The 25,102-nt window shown below is 35.7% G+C and overlaps 1 protein-coding gene across 1 annotated transcript; it reads right to left on the bottom strand.

Annotated features, from left to right (window-relative positions):
• Positions 1–23,608, bottom strand: MS3_00009128 (uncharacterized protein). Its single transcript, XM_051217463.1, has 13 exons — positions 21,391–23,608; positions 21,302–21,355; positions 20,787–21,266; positions 18,008–18,109; positions 14,745–14,861; positions 11,832–12,122; positions 11,166–11,411; positions 9,614–9,900; positions 7,232–7,373; positions 6,008–6,281; positions 4,820–4,848; positions 3,036–3,188; positions 1–1,171 (listed from the first exon to the last, which is right to left on the bottom strand). The coding sequence occupies exons 3-13, from the start codon at positions 21,123–21,125 to the stop codon at positions 773–775; spliced, it is 2,379 nt and encodes a 792-aa protein (XP_051064871.1). The 5' UTR covers positions 21,126–21,266; positions 21,302–21,355; positions 21,391–23,608; the 3' UTR covers positions 1–772.
• Positions 23,609–25,102: the final 1,494 nt, after the last annotated feature.

The raw sequence follows: 25,102 nt of genomic DNA, 5'->3' as shown, positions 1-25,102 counted from the left end.
AACTTGGACCGGTGCATATGCGTGCCTGGTCCTACGTTGTAGATGATTGACTAACTCACAAATCAATATATAAAAAAGTGCATTTTCAACCTCTGTTGTCGTGCTTTCATTTGTATCAGTCTTCTGTGTTTTTACTTAGTGTCGTGGGAATTGTAGTTCTTTGTTTTCAAATATAAGAAATAAGTGACGCGGATACAACAGAGATTAGGCGTTTACGCACGAGACCGACAGTCCTAGGTTCAACGCCTAAGTGAAGAATCGTCAATGCGCAATGATAAGAAGTCCTACGCCAAGACGAAACAGTCATCTAGAGCTTCTAGGTTTCCAATAATGATCTAGCTTAGATCAGCTCGTGATTTCGGTTGTGAAACTACAAAATCATGCTTTACAAACATACAGAATGTAATATATACACATATATCTTAAACAGAAACAGATAGAAATCATGTTCATGCCTATAATGTATTGTATTTTATTTATTTCATTATATACACATATAGAATATTGTTATGCAAATGTATTAATATAACATTGATATGCTACGAACATAGAAATTATGAAAACTAACATGAAAATGAAACAAACAATAAGAAAAAAAAGTGGAATAATTGTACATTAACACAGAGAAGAAAAAGGTGAAAAGGATTTAATACACTATGGAAGTAATGAGATTTGTAGTTGACCATTGTGATGTTTACACTATATGTATGAACAATAGATTTTTTGTTGTTATTTAAATATATTCCATAAAATAAAGAACGAAAAATTAAACTCAAATAGATTGTTTCATCATTTTATTATTATGTACAGTCATATTCTGTTTTGTTATTAACATAGAAAACCAATGAATAATAGTTAATCCAATAAATAAATAAACTCCTGGTAAATAAATCAAACTGACAATTAATTGTGTTTGATATGATCCAATATGTAAAATAATACGTGAAGAAATCATTTGAGAGCTTGTTATAATTGGATAATTAACAATGAAATAACCATTAGTTGAATCAATCACTGACAGATATAATTCATTATGATATGAATTTAATGGTAAACTATGTTGAATAGACAATGAACCACTGAAACAATAACAATGATGATGACATGTCATATTTGTAGTTAGATATGCATTGGACCATTCCGATATTGGTACACCAAATGATGTTAATAACTAAATGAAGAAGTAGTATTTACAGTAATAATAGTAGTGATAATAATGGTGATAATAGTAATAATAATGATGGTAATGGTAGTAATAATAATAGTAATGATAGTAAGTGTAAGCAAAAACCCTAATGAAAAAAAGCATGGATATGAATACCAAAGCTTAGAATGATAATATATATTACACTAGGTCTGCTACCTGGTAAAATTCATTTGTTACATAATGACATTATTTATTTATTTTAACACATAGATATTGGTACAAGGAGGCACCAAATACATATTCTCCACACAAACCTTATTTGATATGAGTGAGGGCTGTGATACTGCACGGGTGCCCAAACCGAAGCAGGTGGTTTTCTTAGGAGGCCACACCCGGAGGGTGTGAGGGTCTGATCCACAAGGCAGTGGAGCATCGTAAGGAGATGCAGTCCCATGGTAGTCGGTGACCAACGATTGATTCATACGTCATTTGTTCCTTTAGGATACTGGGGCCCATGTGCACCATTGGTTCGAAATCAGGGTTTTCCAACTTCCCTAGGTGGACTTTCCATGTGCACCAACCCGGTTAAAGTGGCGGACATTCGCTTTTCGTCCTCTCAATTTCATAAACAATACCCCTGCTACGGGAAGGCAGTGATTAGGACTTCCCTGGCAGAGGCTATATACATGTGGCCATGTGAGAGTATTTCGAGAGGAAGAGCGAACTCTCCTTGTTTTGGCCGTACCAGGGCATTTGGGGGCAAATAATGACAGATTAATATATAAACCATAGTCGCTAGTACTTATGTGAACAGAGAAACATAGAAGCTGTGACAAACAACAGAAGCTATTTTGGTAACGTTATTTTACTTAGTTCAAAACACTAACATTTAGTTTTGTCCCTAGTTGACTCTACAAACCATAAGCTTTCGTTTGATATATGATTCACTGCTATACTCTTTTCTGTTCCAAAGCTGTTGTAATTTAAACACAACCTTTGGCACTCCATTTTTCTGCCCTAATGCTTAGTTTTGGACATAATTTTATTTTCCTAATTGTTTGTGCATTGTGGTTGTGTTGCTCGTCTATTTCTTCATGTATCTTTTTGAACTAATCTGAATCAGAATGTGAATCGGAGTTGGAGTCGGGAATAGATAAAATAATGTTCCAGATGACTTGTCTTTTCTCACTTGCGCTTGTCAACCAATCAGCTGATAGAATAGTTTTCGTATGTCAACACCAGACAGTTAGTCTCAATTCAGAATCACACATTTCTAGCCTCAAGGCTGAACCAAATAGCCTATTGCGTCAAGGCCTTAATTTAGATCGAGACAAGCTCTCTCCTGTATATTATTCGGTAGATGGATCAAGGACGTAACAGGTACATTGTTCACTTATCAAATAAACGACGAGTATACTGAACAGTAGCTAGCTGTTATATCTGTAATACATTTCGATTAAAGATAGATATTAATAGGTTACTAATATTTTATTATAGATACATTGATAGCGTCGTTCATATATGCAAAAACCATCGAGCAAGAAATACTAAGGGTTAGATATAGTTATATGTTGCGTGACAGTGAACTGTAATTGGTTGTTAAGTGAAGACCAACAAATACTAGTTATATAGATTATTATTATTATGTGTAGAGGACTGATTTCATTATAATAATTCTGTTCAAATTTCACACACTATTTGATCGTCTATCTCTGGTCTTTTCTACTGTAATTGATATCATATTACTACTAGTAAACACAATTTCCCAGGTTTTATGTTGATCATAACTGACTAAATTAATAAATAAACAACAACAACAACAAAAACATGTATACATATTCATTCTTTTGAAAGTAAAAGACAATAAGAATTTCCCTAAATAACTTACTCTGACTAAAAATCGTTTTGCTAATCGGGATTCATTAAATAACTTTAAATGATATGAACAATCTCTGATTAAATAATTTAAAATTCTTTTATTATCATCAAGAATAATAGAATCAACTGGTTCGAAATGATCGTTAACGAATTGAACACTGATCTAAAAATTTTGGAAAAAATAAAGCAAACAAATATTACTTTTCAGTATAGGGGTTGTGGAGATTATTACGTTTTTGATTGAGATCATGAACTGATTGATGTTAGACCACCATTGAAAACCTGGAAGCACCGAACGGCCGTTTCGGTCTATTGTGGGATTACTCAGTAGTGCGCATCCACGACCCCGCTCGAGTCCAGGGCCCTCAGTCTCGCACGCGAACGCTCAACTTACTGGACCACTTAGCCGGCATCCTGTAGGTCAACAGTTCGCGTGCGAGACTGAAAGCCCTAGGTTCGAATCCCGCGAGCAGGATCGTGGGTGCGCGCTGCTGAGGAGTCCCACAATAGACCGAAACGGCCATCCAGTGCTTCCAGGTTTTCAATGGTGGTTTAACATCAGTCGGCTCATGATCTCCATCAAAAAAATATATTACTTAATTGTAATGTACATATATTTGATGATTAAGCATAGCCCTCAAGAAACTATGGATATAGATATTGTATTAGTTGGTATTCGTAGTGCATGGTACTTATTCTGGCAGACATAGGTATTATATAACAGGAATTGGAATGCTTGTCAAAAGAAGATTGAATTGAAGAGAACAAGAAGAGGAACAAAGAGCATTCGAAGTAATAACAGAATTGGAAGTCATGGAGTATGTAAAAGTTAACCGATGAAAGATGTGCAAATGATGAATTTGGTATCTGGTTTTCATAGTTTATGAATGCACTCTGTAATGTTGTTCCTAAACAATTAATTTGTTCTCCCCACCAAGTCTTCATTCACGACAGGTATACCAGTAGCTTTTAAGGAAGCTGTTGGTTTCCTGATTGACTCAAGTTCGAGTCACTTCGTTTTATATTCTGGAATGCTGACGCTGAGTTATTCAGACAGTAGATGGCATTCTTTAGGACTGAGATACTTACAATTAACTAAACACTGAATAGTGATAAATACCATATTTGTTTAGTTCACTAGTGTTCATCAAATTTAATTGGTTTACCGAGTCTATCAGGTAACACACGTTCTTTCAAGATTGTAACTACTTAATGTCCCATCCAAATAGTAAATGCTGGGGACTATTTATAGACTATTATTACATATATACTGATTGAATGACTATTATGTAACTAGATAATATGTATATTCGTATTCCTCTTATCATAAGCTTTCATTCAACTTATTGGCTACTGTTATACGATTTATTAATCTTAATTTATTTCCAATCTATTAGTTATAGTCTCCCACACTCAAACACTGGCTTGATCTTGTATAAACATTATTTTTCATTTTATGGTATAATGAGGTCTGGTCTGTTTGTATATAAACCACTTATGTCTGAAATATACGTTTCATACAGTAGAGGTTAATATTTGTGTTTTGGACTAAACGGTCGAGGCTAGGTGAGAAGAACTAATAAGGACTCAGAGTTGATTCTAGGCTGCTCGTCCTGGTTAACACATCATAGGTCTAGCACAGGGACAAGGTCATATAAGTCGGTGTTTTGATCGGCAGTTTTGTCACGTGATAACACGCCATAACACTTAACCGAAACAAATTTATTTACTAAGAATATTAAAATAAGTCTTTACATAGAGAAAATATTGAAAAGTAAAAGATGGTAAACTTACAAATTGAGTAATGGACTTGTCCACATTGTCTAAAATAAAATGTGACATTATTATTTATTTTTTCAAGTTTCATCACAGAAAGTCAATATACATAAATACAGATCATATGTCGTCGATGTACTAGGTTTTATGTAAAACTTTATTAAGAAAAAAAACCAATAGAACTGTTCTACAGTGTATGTATTACTGATTATTAAACTGTACGTCAGGTACCTAGTCAATTGATTTTATACTCATAATCAAAATAATTTTCACAAATTGACCTTACTACTAGAGGAAGTGCTAAACAGGTTTGAAACCACATTGGTCGATAGCTGTTAAACAGCACAAAAATGGTAAATATGTCACTAAATATCTATTAATCTAAACAACATTAGAACACTTTAACAAAGCTAAGAAGAGGTGATACTTTGATTATAATCAAGTCAGATAACGAAAAGGGTGTAGTTTGAATGAGTAAAACAGAATAAATTGAAAAAATCGATTTGATACTGTTGGGGAGCTGACTAGTTCTTTTACAGAACTAATATGAAAAGGGGATAATTTCATATGAACTTCACGATTTAATTAAACCGACTACATCAGATACACCACAACTCTACAGTCTATCCAAAGTTCATAAGTCGAATATTACTATCCGCTCAGTTATATATATATATATATATATATATATATATATATATATACTTACGCCTGATACTCCTAATGGAACATAGGCCGCCGACCAGCATTCTCCAACCCACTCTGTCCTGGGCCTTCCTTTCTAGTTCTATTCAATTTTTGTTCATTTTTCTCATGTCTGTCTCCATTTCTCGGCGTAACGTGTTCTTTGACCTTCCTCTCCTCCCTTGGTCTTCGGTATTCCATGTGAGGGCTTGCCTTGTGACGCAGTTGGGTGCTTTCCTCAATGTGTCCTATCCACTTCCAGCGCTTCATCCCGATTTCTTCCTCCACTGGGATCTGGTCTGTTCTCTCCCACAGTTGGTTGCTGCCAATAGTGTCTGGCCAACGGATCCGAAGTATTTTGCGTAGACAACTGTCTGGTTGAAGATCCCTGGCAGTGCCCTATGCTCTATGAGGGATAACAGGCGTATGTAAGTAACACAGCTTAGTGTTAACTACGGAAATATACCAGAAAAAACCTGTAAACGTGTAAATCGTGTATTTTACCATTTAAAGTCAACTTACCAATATACTTAGAATAAGTCAGTAATGATGTTGAACTAGACTGAACAATCGGAGATGATCTACTCCTCAATAACATTAAGCCATGATTTGACAATAAGAGATATGAAGGTGGCGTCGATACTCCAGTTGGTAACGGTAAAGGTATTGGCGATAATGAAATTGTCTGCAATGAATTAGTTTGATGATTGAACATGGTATCATGGTTATGTGATATTATCACCAAAGGATTATGTAGTCGCAAATGAATCAAATTTGTGTACACATCAGTAAAAACCTAGATGATGCAAAAAGTGATAGAACGATAATTTTTTTAAAAATTTGTACTACTAATAATAATAACAGTGATGACAATACATTTTGAAAATTAGTACAAAATGTATTAAGTCTATCAAAATACTAAAAACTTGTTATTGTTAAAGAGGGTTCAAAAATCACTTTATTTTAGTCTTAGAGTTGATATAAAAATATCCTTATCTCCTAATATTTCTCTGTATTGTCCTAAATAACATAAGCGAATCGGTAGATAGTGATAGGCTTTGCACTCTGCATTCAATGCTTAATCCGGTGTTCATCTTCTTGTGCTAATGAGGTGTGGCAACTTGGACCGATGCATATATGTGCCTGGTCCTACGTTGTAGCTGACTGATTGAATGCTGAACGTGGACCGATATATATACTATGATGCACACTTATCTTTCTTATGACCGAAAAAAACTATGTTGAAATTCTCATTTTCTTCACTTCTTTTATTCATCTGTATTCTGTGCAAGGAAGTCGTCAAATTATGGTCTTAACAAACAACATCCTTGTTAAATGGTAGTTTTGATATGTAAGGAAGTCCGAGACAACTTTTTCGTAATTCATATTTCCCTATTGGTTTTTACTGTCGTCTGATTGGTTGTTTACACTTTTAGTTTGCTAAATTTCCTGTCTCAAGGTTATATTTGTTGTTAGATAAACAAAGTTGTTCTATTACAATTTCGACATCCATTAGGGATATTAAAGTTTCCCAGAAAGTCTCGTCTTTTCTCGCTCTCTTTTCCCTCTGATGAGCGAATGGATCATTAACGTTCAAGTGTTGTGGAGTATTAGTCGTATGATCAATGTAGTTTGCGTCGATTTTAAAGGAATCTCTAAACCATTCGTACTTCGAAATTATCTTAAGCGATTTCCGACCAAAATATTTCGGAACTAAACCCACAATAACGTAAAGGTCAAACTCACCAACCAGTATGTGTAATCCTCTCTTTGATATAATAATCCAGACCCTATAGAAAGATTTGTAACATTATGATACATAGTAAACAAATTAACAGGATATCCTGGAGCCGATAATCCGGTCTGAATGTCGACAGCATGTGCATAACTGTGGGGGAAAACACAAAAAACTTATGAAAAACACACCTAGGAATAATCAATAACGAACTTTATCGACTCTATTTACATATTGTGATCACTGATTTAGGTCACACAAAACAGATCTTGTCTTTTTGGTATTACGCTCCCGAAAGCTTCAGATAAGAAACTCAACAACTAGCCAGAACCATAGAAAATGCTACGTGAATTGGAGTGACTCGGCTTAGTGACTGCATCGTAAACGCAATCGATACGATTTAAATATCACTGGAAACCAGATAATTTGACATTGACACGGTGACCGAATGAAATGATCAGTACTACTGTAAAGTGGACATCAATCATCACTTGAATACTTCAGTGGTAATGGTACCTGTTGTAGTGGAGAGAAATGATCAGTTCACAGTACTAACATCAGATAATGGATCACAACAGTTGATCACAGGATAATAAATCATCACTTAATTATACGATGATTCATTCGAAAATCAGTTTAAACCACAACAAGGGTTTATTGAAATAATTACAGAGCGTTCGATGAGTAGAATGAATTTTACAATACAATAAATTTTTGTACAATTAGTGTAGCTGGGGACATGTTTATGCGGTTATTGATGACAGATCACATTCACTATGGCAAGAAATTTCACCTTCCCTCTACCCTCTGAAGTTTCTATTTCCGGTACACTTGAGGTGACGATGTCTTTTTTCGCGTACAGATTGATTTCTTATCAACTTTTGCCTCAGGTTTGTTTTTCTACAATTGTGGAGTTGACAGTGAAATAACACACATGTCACACTCAACCTCCACAGATGATTGTTCAACCAGAAATGACTTATCATCCATTTTTCCTACCATGACATTCTGTGCATATGATTTAAATTTCTACTCATAAAACAGTGTAGGATTTTTCTGTGGAAGTGTCATTAACATATTGATATTACTGATCTTAACATTTCTTGATGATCTACCAAGCAAACTAATTTTTCGCTCTAAAACTAACCAAAACGATACATTTCACACAAGCACTGATTGAGTTTAGAGATTTTTAAAAATATTCACAGTTATAGCCTGATTCAACTAACTGACTAGTTTAGCCTAAATGATTAGTGATTCTGGTAGAAATCCTAAAACCTTCCAAAAGCTATATGAATTGAACATCAAAATCAGTCAGGCATAACACAGAATACGGCACAGATATGTATCAGGTTCAAACGATAGTCTAAGTCACTGATATACAGGATAAGAACACATATATCACATACCTGTTTACATGCCGTCTCAAAGTTAAATGATAGGTGAGGCATCATAGACGAGGCACTGGGATCAGAGGAGGCCGATTATACACTGACTCAAAGTTTTCTTTTACATGTCCTTGTTTGGATTAAAAGGGCAAATGTATGTATACCTGTGACTAGTGTACATTATAGTTCAGTTCGACAATTAAAACATTACCATTCCTTTTAATCGCCTCCTCTGCATAATGGATTTCAGTCAGTCAAACACAATGTAGAACCTGGAACATGTGTGCATCTGTTTAGGTTACCACAATCCATTAGTACAGTGAGATGAAATTGTCGGAACAAACACCAGGATAATAGGGGCAATAAGAGTATTAGTAGTCATAGGAAAGATTAATTTATTTAAGATACGATCAGAGAATAAAATATGAATCAAAAAAATAAAACTTGAGAAAAGTTTATAAAATAATCTTGAAACTAGTAACTTAAGGGAAAACAAAGAGTGAATACATCTAATATGCTATTACGAACGACTTTGAGCCAGACCATTCAAAGTCTCTAACTATTGGTCATAGTAGATTTGATATATATCGTAGAAAGTGCATAAGTAAATCCGATTGTATAGAAACATATCAATCACTACAGTATGAAGAAATCCACAAGATAAAAAGTAAAGTAATTAACAATATAAACTGCAGTAGAAACTACACTAAACAAAAATACATAACATTCAAAAAGGATAAACAAAGATGGAAAATGATAAGTATGAATGGATTAAAGCACCATACATACTGCGACTACTTTGATGTCATGTCATCAAAGGTAAATAGACTTCTGTAATTATGGTTAACTTTAAAATATAAAATTGCACTATGCGATATGGTTAAAATGAATCCCTGTTTCTGTTTGATTTTTCTACTTTAAACGACAAAATGAAATGGAGACTTTAAATTCAAGTATAAGTGATGAATAATATCGTAAATATTGTCAAAGACAAAAAGCACTTACCCATCAGGTGTTGTGTAAACAGACCATGGTGAACAAGTTTGTAACTTTTGACATCCAGGAACAATTATCACTTGACCAGTTTGTTCTCCATACTCCAATGTAGTCGTAGTAGTATTATAAGTAGCAGGGCAATATGTCCAATAAATTTGAAAATGATATTTTTTAGTTGATACAAGAAGAACAAGACGTAAACAAGAATAAATATCCACTTGTAGACAACAAGTAAGTACACTAGACTGTAATATGTTCGATTTCATTTTATTTAATGGACATGGAGATGGTACACACTGTGAAAATTAAGGAACATTATACAACTTTAATTTAGTAAAGGTATATAATACTATATATATACCATTACATAAGACAATAATTCCTAGTTACGCATTGATTTTTCAAAGTGGACATAACTATTTAGAGATTACATGCAAAGTGAACTGATGCTCTAGGAAGTTTATTCTGCATAGGAACTAATTATTATTACCAATCTTTTGCGTTCAACTATCTCTACCTTGATAATAGGTACAATTTAATTGTGAACATTGTTAAGGTTTCTAAATTAAATAATCTGATATGTTTCCCATCTAGTAGGCTGGGACTAGAACATTGATATTCTGAATATAAGCAACTAATATCTTTCACCGTTATGTAACAACATTTTAGCCATATTCACACAGATGGATGTAATAGAGAAAGCATGATGATACTTTAAAAAATAACACTATCTCCAGAATGTGAAAATTATAGTACAACTGCCAAACATATTTTTAGAATTAATATCGCAAACTGATCTTAGTTGGACTACCATTGAAAACCGGGAAGCACTGAATAGATGTTTCACCCCAGTCAGGGACTGCGCACCCACTGGAACAGGACTTTTTTAAGCTTTTTTGGTAGGATTGATAAGTCACTAAACCAAACGGAGAATCTTGTCCGATATTTGATCTGTTTGGTTCACTGGGTTCCATTTCCTCAGCTCACTCTCCTTTAAACACCTCTTACAAAAAAATATGACAGGCACAGATGGAGTAGGGTCAAGCGCTTACCAGTTCAGACCCATACATAAGGCAAGAGTGCGTTGGATTTATGCAACTCTTAAGTCAACTTGCAGTAGTAAGAGGTGTCGGAAGAAAGTACTGGAGATGAAAAAAATGTAGCCTTACATCTGTTGAGTGATTTGTCAGAAGTGGTGGCTATGATGTGGCTGTGTTTGCGCATGGATAAGCTTGCAACAGCAACCTCCACATTGCACGTTGATCTATGGTAAGCACAAAGTAGCATACATCAAGGAAACTACTATACCGAGACCTGAGTTAGCAACCCCAGTCCTAAGTGTGAGAACGAAGAAAATTTGGGCAAAAGTGTGCGTAGTTGAGGGAACCAGTAATCATACAGAACTGTTGGAATCATCAGAGTTCCGGTTCTTACAATTATTTCAGTGTATCATTTAGTTTTTAGTATGAAAAATATTAAGTACGACATCCTCCATCACTCACCAAATTTATTTTAAACGCATTCATAGCAATTAAATGAAAAACACATGTACAAGACTTACTGATAAGGTCATTGGAGTGATACGGAAAGAATGAGAATCAATAAAAATGTTATTGACCTCTAACGAAAGTTGACTAATATGACTATTTAACATTGTTAATTGAACCACATGTATATTTCCACTAAATGTAGTAATAAAACTATAATAACTATCAACGTATGAACGATCTTTGACTCGAGTCTCTCCCAAAACATTGGCATTTATAATAGGCGACGAGAAAATATACGGTGGTAATCTAACAGATAACTAGAACATAGTTAGAAGGAAAGCAAACAGAAAAAAAGATGAACAGAATTACACAATTGCTAATTAGATATAAAATCTTTAAGAAACAAACGAAATATCCAACATAATAGGGTACTATGTAGAAGTGAAAAATCGATTGATTACGTTGTAAATGTTCATCGACTGAAGTGATCAGGACATGTATTATGTATACCTAACCACCACCCAAATTAATGGGTGGCGTTTGTTGGTTTATAAGTTGGAATTATGATAGGAATAACAAGATTAAGACAGGGGACCAGTCTGCAAAGAGATTGACTGTTATGCCTAGTTGCGCTGATATATATATATATATATTAATCACATACTACAGATGCTTAGTTAACGAAATATAATAATGATCAAAAGGATTAAAATCCATTCTGAACGATAATAACTTACCCAGTCAACTTCTAATACTTTAAGACGTGGTGAACATAACTTGAAATCCTCGTTCTTTACAGAAAATAAAGCACAACGTGGTATATTCACAATTGCTGCTACCAGTACACCATCATCTGGAGATGACCCATTCAACGACGCTGTTGTGATATGAGAATGATAATTAACGAAATTTAATGCAATATGTAAAAGATCAGTATACAAGAAATTTATATCATTCACATTCGATCGACTAATCACTGAAGTTAAGATAATTGGATCTGTATAAACTATGGGATGTAGACGGATATTCTAAAAATACATAAGAAAATACATATAAAAACTAAATCTTATAAATAAAAATGAAATTTTAAAGCCTTTATGTCAAACAAAAAATAGCTAGAATTTTCAAAAACCTAAAGGATTTCTTATAAATCATCGAATAAATGTAATCCGCAGTATGGGATCCCCTGGACGGAACAGTGATGTGTTGGAAAACGTGTTTAGTTGGTGGGACAAGAAATAGACATATCCGAAGATGCTAAATATATTAGATTATATTGTAGTGTTAATTCATTTTGTTTGGACCTCACTCTGTGTTAACTGCTTGTATTCGTGTTAACATCCCATTTTTTGGCTCACAATCTGACTTCTAATCATTGATTGGGATAGTGTGTTTGTGTATCAACCAAATGATCCAATTTAACGGTCTGGTTTTCTACAGTATTATCAAGTGTCACTAAATCCTATTTTCCACCTTTGTATCAGATGTTCCGATAGCGACATTTGAATGGTTGTTCTGTACAACATGAGTGCCTACTTCAAGCAGAAATGAAGTTCTTAAAATTATTTCTCAAACATTGAATAATCAATTCGTTCTAATTAGCCCACATGTGACTACCTGTTTTTACACAGATTTGTTATATTTATATGACAGTATTTCGCTCAGTTAACCCCCAACCATGTGACTGATGAACTTTTTTCGTATGGTCTTGATTTATATCGATACACTCGTTGAATACAAATTGGACTGGACATCATGTTTCTAAAAACTCTTCCGTACATTTAGGATTTCCTTAACACTTTTTAACATTTTCCTAAACAAATTTGCGTTCATAGTTGTTTAAATGCATTGATACAAGTTCTGGCATACCGTGTCGCGTCACTGTTAATATGATTTCGTATATACGTAGTTAAACACGGCGTTCGCTTTATTTAGGGTCAGGGACCCAAGAACACATGAAGATAACAAAACCAGGATAGACAACCAGTCACAAACGAGGTTATCGGAACGAACTGATTCACCAATTGTGAAATTAAATCTTCTACTAACAGTAAGAGTTGTTGTCGTTCAGAAAAACTATAAAACTATTTAGCTCAAAGAACATAACCCAACCAAAACCTTTTATTTGAACAAAGAACTGTTTCCATCATTTCAAAATCAGCGATACACCTCAGTAATGAATTAAACTCTTTAGCCTTGACTCATCCTCAGGGTATCCGGATATGCCTGAGTTAGTACGGTTATCTAGAACGACTTGTTAGCTAGTTTGAAATTTCCGTGAGTTTGAGAAGATATAAATCTGGCTTAGTAAATATGGTGAATTACCTAAGGTGGCTGGTCACGAAACTAGCAAAACTTAATCCCAACATTTGTTTTTTCCTGGGAATCATCAAGGCGATATAGTCGATCGTAATGGGTCGTGGAGCTTTGGTTGGTTGGTGCAGATTACCTGGTTACCGTTAGAGCAATAACTGTGATCGATTATTGGAGATAACAGGTAAAATGGTTTAAAATATTTCATAGTGGTCTAAGTGTATTGTTTATTTATTTTCTAATAGAACTTGTTCATAAATGCCTTTTCATCTGGTATTTTCGAACCACATTCTCAACGTTCAGTCTTTCTCATTATGATCGCCACTGGATTATCTCGATTCCTCTGCTATACATTATGTTAGCGTCGTTTAGTCGTCCACCCGTTGTAAAAAAAGTTTGATTCGACATATATCTGTCCCAAGAACTACATTGATAATGATTTATTGATCAAAAGAATTAATGATGAACCACTAAATTACAAATTCATACGAATCATGGACAAAACAGATATAGCTCTATGACATATAGATAAGTCTGTGTAGAACTGCTAATATACACATACTATGGGTTGTCAGATGTTAACATAAAGTGTACCACTCGCAGAAGTCAGCATTTGGACAATATATTTGCCATCTCAATCAGTTGGACACATCAACTCACAAGTTAGGTGATTTAGCTAAGGTCAGTGAAATAAATTGATTTCTGAGAATTGTGGAAAAACCCACACAAGTGAGAAATATTAATCCTGATTCTGAATTTCGACAAGAATTTCATGTATGTAAGTAGACGTTATTATTAGCAAAATGACGCAACGAAATAACAAATCTGGTTGAAGGGAAACCAAGTAGAACTGTTGAAAAGAAATAAACTAAGTCGCTTTAATACAATATGCATACAGACACTGCTACTTCAGTGTTTAAAATGCCTAGTCTGATCATATGAAATAAAATAGTTGACAAGTTGGCTAATGTACATATGGGAGAGTAGTTAGTGGCTGATGAGATTTCAACATTGATACAAAACGTTATGGTGGGTTTTGCAAACTTACAAAAGCTGTAGTACAGACGAGATGTCTATTGGTACATCAAAAAACAAATATATTTTGTACATCAGTTTGATCTTTACCAGTTTAAATCTGTGAAATATGCTCTGTAAAGGTAGAAGACATTGTGTAGGTGATCACTGGTAGTTAACTTTATTTGTCTAATCACTCTACGTAATCACGATACAGGACCAGTAAAAGTTAGAAGCATGGCCACCATAATACATTTTATTCAAATGGAATTAAGTAAATAAGTTTAATGGTCTATTTGATAGATTTATTAATAAAAACAAACCTTTTCACTATGTATTGGTAATTGATTGTCAGTAGATGCCCAACTTATAGATTCAAATGAATTCTTATCAAGATCTCTTTGGGATAAAGTACTTCGATCTAGAATGATATCTGGAATCTAGACGAAAGAAAGTAGGTTTACTAATATTTAGAAATGATTTATCTGTCGACCAAAATTAAAACAAGTATGTGAACACTTCAAATCAAAAAATGCGAAAAACAACTTGGTGAAACTGGACTATGACACCTCAACTCATTTGAGAACTCTTATTTGAAAACTAGAACTTCTAAATCGTTATGTGTGATCTATTTGATGTTGATCATAATGCTTTAGTGTCAGAATCAAAGATGTATAGCACATATTACTAAATGACATGAGTTGCTTGGGAAATTCGATCTTACCAGGTTCAATCACGTTTACAAGATGAACGTAACTAAAAGACACATAGAGTTTAACTGAATTACTTTCTAAAATATCTCAGATACCTTCACAGTTCTATAAATCTTAAGAATGATTAACACTTTCAGATAATTCACAATCTATAACATTAGTATTATCTTCACAGTTGAATTCACAAGTCGATCTAAGCCAAACCACCAATGAAAACCTGGAAGAATTGGACGGCTGTTTCTTCCTGTTATAAGACTCCTCAACAGTGCACACCCACGATCCCACACGCGGGGGTCAAACCCAGGACCTTCTGTCTCGCACGCGAACGCTTAACCTCGTACTGATTAGTACTATCCTTTTTAGTGGTATTATTATTTGCATGAGTTTACAATGTTTTTCAGCAAAACTTAAGATATTACTTAATGCTAAAGATTTTGACAAGTGATTTGAGATAGCAACATTATAAGGATTATATATAAATTGAAATTTATATGACCGAATCCATGCAAAACTTTTCATCAGTTTTAGTGTCTATAAACATCAGTTGAATGACAAGTGGTACAACATTTATATGGGAATAAGTAAACGAATAACAAATTAGTGTATCACGCATGAATTAGTGATCAAAGTAATTAACTATTGAGTTGCAGCTTTGAACTCTATTATATCTACTTAAATCTTAAGAAGTGAATAGTAGTCATTAGTTCTAAATTATGAATATGAGAATTGAATCAGACTGTATACACTTGTACTGAGTGAATAAGCTGTTTATTATTATTGTTAGTATTATTATCATGACCACTAGCGCCATACTTGATACCATGAGGTGAAAAAGCTAAAACAGTAATGACAATGTAGGCATGTTTCAGAACACTTTTCCTCACAACACATTCACAGTCATAATCGTATCTGCCAGTATCCTAAAAAATTCACTTACAAATATACAGTATTTATGTAGATAAGTCAGTCAGTGACATGCAGTGTATAACATGGCAGATATGTGCGTTGGTTAAAGTTGTCACACTCCACTATCACAGAGAGATGAGATGATCAAGGGGAATACCAGATTAGTAGTCAGTACCAATAATAAAATAAATTGGTCGGAGAAGAAACGGTTCAAGAAAAAATGGATTAGCGCAATTAAAAAGGAGGTAATTTAGAAACCAATGACCTAATGAAAGGCAAGAAGTAAATGTACCTGACCTATTAAAAAGGATTCTGAGTCAAGTCATTCAAATCCTATAACTATTGGTCACGATAATCACTCGGATCTCGATTACATAGTCTGTGCCTACCTACAAGGTTCAATACAACAGTCTATGTCCTCATGGACTGATCCCATGTCTTGGTTTAACTGCCCCTGGCTTTCTTCCAACCCACTTATATACCAGCCAACATCGCGCGTCGAGGTAGTCGGTAGGTGGATATAAGTCATACTTATCCTAATCACCGTATTCGATAAGATTTCACTAACCCACCAACCAATCTGTCATCTTTGCCTACTACTCGGCGTATAACCTCAGCACTGCTAACACGATTGGTCACAAAGTACACGAAGATGCTTCGAAGACACGTATGGTCGAACACCGGTAACCTACAAATATCCTCCATTCTTAATGGCCAAATTTTGCAGCCATAAAGCGAACTGCCACACAGTTTTACGAGATTATTGAATCGATTGACATAGTCAACTACTTCAGGCCCTATCATTAGTTCAGGTATTGATATAAATTAGTCCTGAAACAGTATTTCACATCTTGAGGAAAAACACATCCGAAAAATGCTTGGATTATAGCTACGTTGTAGCTGACTGACTGGATTATAGCTTGAATAGGTCAGAATATTCTTCGTTCTGTCGGCGTCTCCATCAAACAGAACTATATCATCTGAGTATTACAAATTAGCAAGTGAATCTCCTGGTAGATCAATTCTTGAAATCTCAGATGATGAGTATTATCTCTAAAAGCACGTCCATGACGAAGTTAAATAAAATTTGCGAAGACAATCCTGATGGTCATCACTTAGAGTTATCGATTCGAATGAGTCTGCCCTAACTTCAGACTCGAACAATAGTGTTCGAGTAGAAACCCTGTATAAGGTTAATGCACCACTTTGGTACGCCTTTTAATGACAAACACTGACATAAAACCTGTCAACTTACGGAATCGAACTCTCCATGCCATAGACTCAAGTAGTTAGCATCGATGGAGTTTTGGGATAAAGTAACAGGATAGGGGTTGGTGATGGGGATATAAGGCATATTAAGTGATGAAGGGATTTGATCATGGGAAGGGGGATCTCTAGTGCTATTAGAGATATGAGGACAGATATTACTTTATGGTTGCCTGAAACTGTGGAAGGATATTTCTACTTGACGGGCTTGAAAGGGAAACTAAATTAGTAGTATTCATACTGGTCACATACCGGCTTTCTGCCAGTAGTTTGTACTGTATTAGCTCCATGTTTTGAAATGCCTCAAATCGAAGAAGGAAGTTTATGAGGTAGGCTGAGGTGTGAAATTTTGAGGACCAAACTGTTCTAGCTCTTTTCGTCGTGAGAAGACAGCATTGCTCCAGATCCTGGTTGTCTAATAGAAAAACCTCAATGCCGTCACACTTCGGTACACTCAGCAGTACGACTTATCCCTCGAATCACGGGTTTGCTGCTTTTAATCTTACCGTTCCCCAACTGATTTACCTGTCTAACAAGATAGGACCTCAAAGAACAACTGTTCCAGAAGATATAGCTCAACAAGATCACTACGACAGACAACCCCGACCCTTACGTCAAGGTAGCAGCTACAATCAAGTATAATAACTAAACATAGATAAACTATTTTATCTAATCCGATCAGGAGAAAAAGTAGGACTTACTTGAAGATGTGATAATAAATTCCCAAGATAATCATAAGTAAACACTGCTCCATGATGACTAATAAAAAGTACTGACTTGAAACCCTCAGCGTAAACATCAACCTTTATTTAAAAAACAGTTTTAAAAACGAAAAGAAATTTGTTGCATCACTTTGTGAACATAATTGATGCAGAAAATTGAGAGGATACAGTAAGCCTTCAATTAACCATGTATATTCAGTTTTGCTGTTTGCAGTTAACTATACTACTTTGGTTGAATAAATAAGTATATATGGGATATTTGTATCAAATGAAAAATGCTCTATACATAATTACGAGTTTTATTTATAAGTATTTCAATACAATAATACAATTAAGTTCACGGTCCAACCATGTCTTCAAGCGGTTGTTTCTTTGGGACTGCTAGAGTGCATTTTTGACAGATCTGGGAATAAATATTTAATTATATATATATATATATATATATATATATATATATATATATATATATAAGAGAGAGAGAAGATATAAGGGACTAAGAATAGTAATGTTGCATAAGATAAGAGTGGGGGATGAAGACAATAGGGGAATGGGAAGCTCACGATCATGACAGGTTCGGCGATATAAAAAGTAAATCGCAGCCACTGCTACAGAATTTTAACTTAGAGACCTCTGACATAATTCAAAATAACAGTTAGAGACGTTGGTGTTATGATATTTGATTACTCTGAGTTCATCTCAAATTATGCTCTATACAGAGCATAACGGTAAAGCGGTAGCTTGATTAGTAAAGCACTTAAGTTCCAACCACTGGGCTATACATCCTTACGCAGTCGTGTGCTACACAAATATTTGGTAACTCAGACTTGAATATAGTGAACGAAACTTCTATCCTCTTCTCTGACCCACTAATAAGAGTAAAGACTGATTTAGTAATTGAAGCTTTGTTGATGATGACCCCAGTCTAATTCAAAATAGATCAATTTCAGTAAATAACATTTACGAACTAAGCATTTCTCACTAACATAAACCATAGTAAGAACATACTAGAAGTTCATTATCAGAATCTACACTGAGCAATTTGTTGTAACGGGAATCCATCTTAATCGATATTAATTTCCTTTCCCTTTAGTTTTATTTGAGGATCGCACATTCCCGATAAGTTCGAACCCAGCTCCACGTATTTTGATATCGCAGCTAAATGCTAACACTACTCTTCAACTTATATGTGGCTATAATTTCTGTAAAAGAAACTGTGTCCATACCTGGCTACCTAGATGAATTGGTTAGTTGACAGCGGATAAGTGCTTGTAATGCATGTTTTAGCCAATAAAGTCGGTAAGGCTTCATATCGTTCTTTCTGATCAACATATTTTCTCTAATATCATAAACACAACCAATGTTTTGACAAAACTGACTGTTAGAAATCCATGACATCCACATACACTGCAGCAAAGGCAGTTCGGTAAGAAAAGATGGACTGATTCACAGCAAAACGGATATCGTCTGTGGTGTAGTTCCACAAAAGCAACAGTTCTTTGGTTTGTTAAGTGTTTATTATCGGATAATCAATAATATGTCATGCAATTTACGCGCTCAGATACCTCAATTTTTACTGTTAAACCAAACGTTTCTTCAGATGTACTCCAAAGTGGTTTTACACAACCCGTTTGTGTAGTCAGTGATCAAAGTGTAATACTTTGAAGTCTTAATTTCACTGAAGGGACATATATTGGTTTAAGAAATTACCAATTTATGAACCCAACATTCAACCAGTAGATAGATTATCGAGATCTCAATGACCATATATTATCACAGGATACGTGCAGCTAGGTCTAGATTAAGCTTATGAGTAGCTGCCAAATCCTTTATCGTTAGTAAATACTATGATGGAGACTAAATTCCACAAAGCATGAAGAGACTAGTGTACTAATAAGCACAAGGTTTACGAGTTCATACAACCCAGAGGAAAATTCGTACTCAGTGGTGTATTTACTGAAAGTCATACGTTGGGTCACTTACTGGAATTCGGCGTGATAACGGTACAGAAACGGGTCACCAAAGGACATAATAAAGTGGATGGAATACGAATACACGACAATGATCTGAAAAGATTAATCAACCCCAGGAATATTTAAAATTTGGACTTTCTCTTTAAACTGATGTACATATGTACCAGGTTCTACGCTATTACTGACTGATTTTGTTTGGACATTCTAGCAGACTTATTCTCGTGATTCCAAAAACCGTCCCATAAGTCCTATGACTGCAAGTTATTGAGTGAGGTGTTGCAGCCACAACAGGAAAGAAAGCAATTGGTTGAGACTCCTATACCTACTGCACAGCGGTCCAACCTTGGCATGATAATGTTCGCAGTCTCTATTGTGGTTGGTCTACCAGTAAAGGACGACAGTCAGTGTTTCTAGTGGTTAGATGTCCTAAATTTCCAGTTGGAAGCTGGTGACATTTACTTATTAGTTAGCAACTTTGAAAGCCATGTCAGCTTTAATGGCTCTTATCAGCTCGAAATCTATTCACCTGGTTGAGCAGGAAACTGTTATATCAACCGACTAACATGGACCCTACAAACCACTCGACTTGGTGATACAACATACAAGTGAACATATACACTGCAGCGAATCTTAACATATGTTAGCTACGTAGCTGGTATGAAGCGTGTTAGCTATTTTTACTAGACAAAAATAGAAATCAAAATACCCACCACTATTGTGTAGCTACAGACTAAAGAAGTAACAGATTTTAAACTTGCTACAATGAATAAGCAATACTGTTTTCTTACCGCTATGGGGGTCGAAAAGAAGATTTCACCGTAGTGAGATACGGGCCAATTCTCGTAGGGAATACCGCACGACTTTCCTGTAACACATTTAAGCACGTTCGAAATGCCGTAAAGTACACCATCTACTGTAGAAAAGTAAACATCATGATTTCCATCTAAATCGATATCCTCTACTAAAGGATTGGATATGACATGCAAATTTTTGGTTTTAACAAGCCATTCAGAAATAAAAAATGCATTTTGTGAAGAAATATTTCTAATACTCTTGGGTAAAATGAATGTGTAACATGGAGAAAGCAAAAAGTGTAAAACACTAAAAAACTTAATGCTAAAATTCATAACTTTGTGCTGTTCTTGATACAGAAATTTTGCGATGCAATAGATGTACAGTTATTTAGGTTTATTCTTCTGTTCTAATAATCCTTTAACTGTTGTTAGGAGACCTTCGCCAAGTTCCATTGGCGTGGCTACATTTTTAATCTAGACCAATATGATAAGGCTTTCAAAAGACCTACTTCATATTGGTTTTGAAACAAAACTCCACAGTAGAATCCTGCCGCAAAAACAAACTACGATATAAATAATTGGAACGTAAATCACTTACACAGTACCTGATCATCGTGCGCGCTCTTTTTATAGTATCTGGATTAGATTATATATTTAGATTTGTGTTTTGAAGGCAGAGAGCCAACAGACTATTTTGCTTCTTTTCCAGCTGGCTTCCGTGCTTATCTGTTATTTTCTTGTATGAGCCAAATATCCAACAGCCTTGTAATGAACTCAATAAACTGAATTGTAGCGATAAAAAAATCCCCAAAATAAATAGCTCTGTAAGTCTTTGACATTGGATGCTGGCCACATTAGTTTTAATGGATTCACCTAGCTGAAGGGGCTCGATCATGCATCCGCACCAGATCATTAGTGGGAACGTCGTGCTCAAGATCCCCTACAATCACTAGCCAGCCTAGATTAGTCGATCGTCGGCATATTGATAACCTATCAAACATATCTTCGAACCTCCTCACTTCTGTCTTTTGATTTCACTTGTTGGGTACGATTCGTATTAGGTGTTGCTGGTTAGAGCGTTGTCAAACTCCAAATACCTGTAACATCTCCAAAATGTTACTTTTCTGATCGCTTCTTGATATTTCTATACAACTCAAGGTCTTTGGTAATATTGAGTGGCTGGTATCTACCCAGTCGACTGCACTATTTCAAGTCAGTTTAGTAGTTGTTTTTGAGTTTGTGTATCTCGTAATCTGAGTGAGCGCATCGTTCTCAGGCAATGATGATCCTAGATACTGACAGTTACCACACTACTAGGCAAGAGGTTGGTTGGTCGCAACGTGAAAAATAATAGAGAGAAAATTCAAATACTATGAGATGGCAATTGTCTCAAAAATTGAGTAAGTAATTCAGTAATTTAGTTAATTAGTGATGCAGACAGTGTGAGGAGACCGAATTTTAAGAATAGAGAGGAAAACGGAGATGAAAATACGAGAGATAGGAGGAAATTTGAGTTAATGATGTCAATAGGCTTTCGTGCCGGTAATTACCCTTCCTCCACACTGACATGACCGAGCCATGTCATACTGATCAAATTTCTATGTGTTCGCCATTTATTTAACCCCCTCTATAGTGTTTGGTGTTGAATATGAATCTTCTCAGTTATTGTATGTTTCACTCCAAGGATTGTGTAGTTGATAACCAATACCCTCACAAGGTAAGTTGCCGATTATTCATCAAGCACATTTATCCCAAGTGGGAGATGATAATCCATGAGTGAGCACGTTTCTAACAAGTCTCCCTTAAAGCTATACTCTGATGAGATAGTGTTCACAATCTGGTTGTAACAGCATTCCAAATGGAAGAAACTCCTAGTAAGAAAAAGTGGGAGCATATCTGTACTTTTACTCTCTGATGTGCGATTTTTTGGACGTTTTTGCGAGGGGCGTAATGATGATATCCTGGTGATATGCTCGTGTTGGAGTGATTCGGCGTATTCAATACATTGTATACCATGATCAACTCACCTCTTAATCCTCTGTAGCTCACCAAGAATAACCCCGGGTGTTGGATTCTGTTCTCGTGAGGTTTATGTCCTAGGCCTACTACTCACCTGTTTGCACGTTCCTGTGCTTCGTTTAAGAGATTTATAAAGAAAGGGGCGTACTGACATTGAGGACTTCATGGTAAGGAGATGTATACGTTTCAAACAGTGCTAGGAACAATTCTGTACTCGGTCCACTTGATTTATGTGTCTTCTGGAGAGAGAAAATCTGACAATGTTCTGAACTTCAAGGTGGATTTGAGTGTTCATTCTGCGAACATGTCAGTAAGAACTATGGGACGATGACACGAAACTGTCTTCACATAAGTTTAAAGTCCACATCTATTTTTTCTGCATTCCCAATCTAGTTTAAGTCGGAGTCCTGTTCCGATTGGTTTATAATTCTAGATCGCGATTTGTGGGGACAATACGGAGAGGATCATTGTGGAGAATGTGAACTGTTTGCTTCCTGTATGGATAAATATCCCTAGTACGATTTGTTGAGAGACTAGAATTTAACCCGTTGTCTACTATTATGATCTAGTTCGGTACTATTACCCTTGTCTCCACTACCATAATGATAGGACCGATCCCGGAATTTTAAATTTGTCACGATGTGACTACCTAATGTATAAGATCTTATGCAAAATTCATGCCATCGTCTATCCTGACTCTCTGTCATGACAGTCGGCAATATGATATTTAACACTTTTGAAGAACTAATTTACGCTGTGGATAGAATAATATATTTGATGTGGATGGGGATAAGTTGTACAAAATGACCGCGTCTGTAGGACTAAGTCATGCCATACCGAACCATTGTTCATGCGTTCGCCATTTTTGACCTTCACACCGCTAAATGTTGAATGTGAATATTCTCAGTTATCTTATGTTCAGCCTCGAGGATCTTGTGGTAAGAAGTGATACGACTACAAATTGGTTTTGAAGCTATGGCAAGTTATTTCCTCCGTCCACTGACTTTCAGATTGTTTTGTCGACTGCGTAGATTAGTGTGTTCATCCACGAGGGGTTGCAGACGTAAGATCATATAAAAAAGCAGTCGGGGATAATGAGCGAATAAGTGACAGGATAAAAATGTGGCCCGAGAAGAATGAATAGACTGGTCTGTTTACTTACTTGCTTACTTACTTACGCCTGTTACTCCCAATGGAGCATAGGCCGCTGACCAGCATTCTCCAACCCACTCTGTCCTGTGCCTTCTTTTCTAGTTCCATCCAATTCTTGTTCATTTTTCTCATGTCTATCTCCATTTCTCGGCGTAATGTGTTCTTTGGTCTTCCTCTTTTCCTTTGACCTTGAGGATTCCATGTGAGGGCTTGTCTTGTGATGCAGTTCGGTGCTTTCCTCAATGTGTGTCCTATCCACTTCCAGCGCCTCTTCCTGATTTATCCTTTCGCTGTGATCTGGTTTGTTCTCTCCCAGAGTACGTTGTTGCTAATAGTGTCCGGTCAATGGATCTGAAGTATTTTGCGTAGACAATTGTTAATAAAAACCTGTATTTTCTGGATGATGGCATTCGTAGTTCTCCAGGTTTCTGCCCCATACAGTAGAACTGTCTTGACATTTTTATTGAAAATCCTGACCTTGGGGTTGGTTGACAGTTGCTTTGAGTTCCAGATGTTCCTCGGTTGTAAATATGCTGCTCATCCTTTGCCGATCCGCGCCTTCACATCTGCATCTGATCCACCATGTTCATCAATGATGCTGCCCAAATATGTAAAGGATTTTACATCTTCCAAATCTTCTCCTTCAATTGTTATTGGATTGGTACATTCTGTGTTGTATCGGAGAATCCTGCTTTTCCTTTTGTGTGTATTGAGACCTACTGCTTCTGAGGCTGCTGCCACACTGTTCGTCTTCTCCTGCATCTGTTGTTGCGTTTGGGATAGAAGGGCCAGATCGTCTGCGAAGTCTAGATCATCCAACTGCATCTTAGATGTCCATTGTATCCCGTGCTTCCCTTCAGATGTTGACGTCTTCATGATCCAGTCGATCACCAGGAGAAAGAGAAAGGGTGAGAGTAAGAAACCTTGCCTGACACCGGTCTTCACTTCGAACGACTTTGTCAACTGTCCCCCATGCACGATTTTGCAGTGTAATCCATCATATGAACTCTGTATGATATTGACTATCTTCTGAGACACGCCGCAGTGTCGAAGAAGTTTCCATAGTGTTGTTCTGTCCACGCTATCAAATGCCTTTTCGTAGTCAATGAAGTTGATGTAGAGTGATGAATTCCACTCAG

The sequence above is a fragment of the Schistosoma haematobium genome, chromosome 5 (genome assembly GCF_000699445.3).
Source record: "Schistosoma haematobium chromosome 5, whole genome shotgun sequence".
Classification (NCBI taxonomy): Eukaryota; Metazoa; Platyhelminthes; class Trematoda; order Strigeidida; family Schistosomatidae; genus Schistosoma; species Schistosoma haematobium.
This window is presented reverse-complemented; position numbering and strand designations above follow the sequence as displayed.

Excerpts from the sequence above, each read along its gene's own strand:
- MS3_00009128 (XM_051217463.1), bottom strand. The coding sequence starts at position 21,125 with ATGAATTTTAGCATTAAGTTTTTTAGTGTTTTACACTTTTTGCTTTCT. Across the intron at positions 14,862-18,007 it reads ATTTATTATCACATCTTCAA|ATTCCAGATATCATTCTAGA; the intron begins GTAAGTCCTACT and ends TCTTTCGTCTAG. Across the intron at positions 7,374-9,613 it reads GTTTACACAACACCTGATGG|TTATGCACATGCTGTCGACA; the intron begins GTAAGTGCTTTT and ends TTTCCCCCACAG.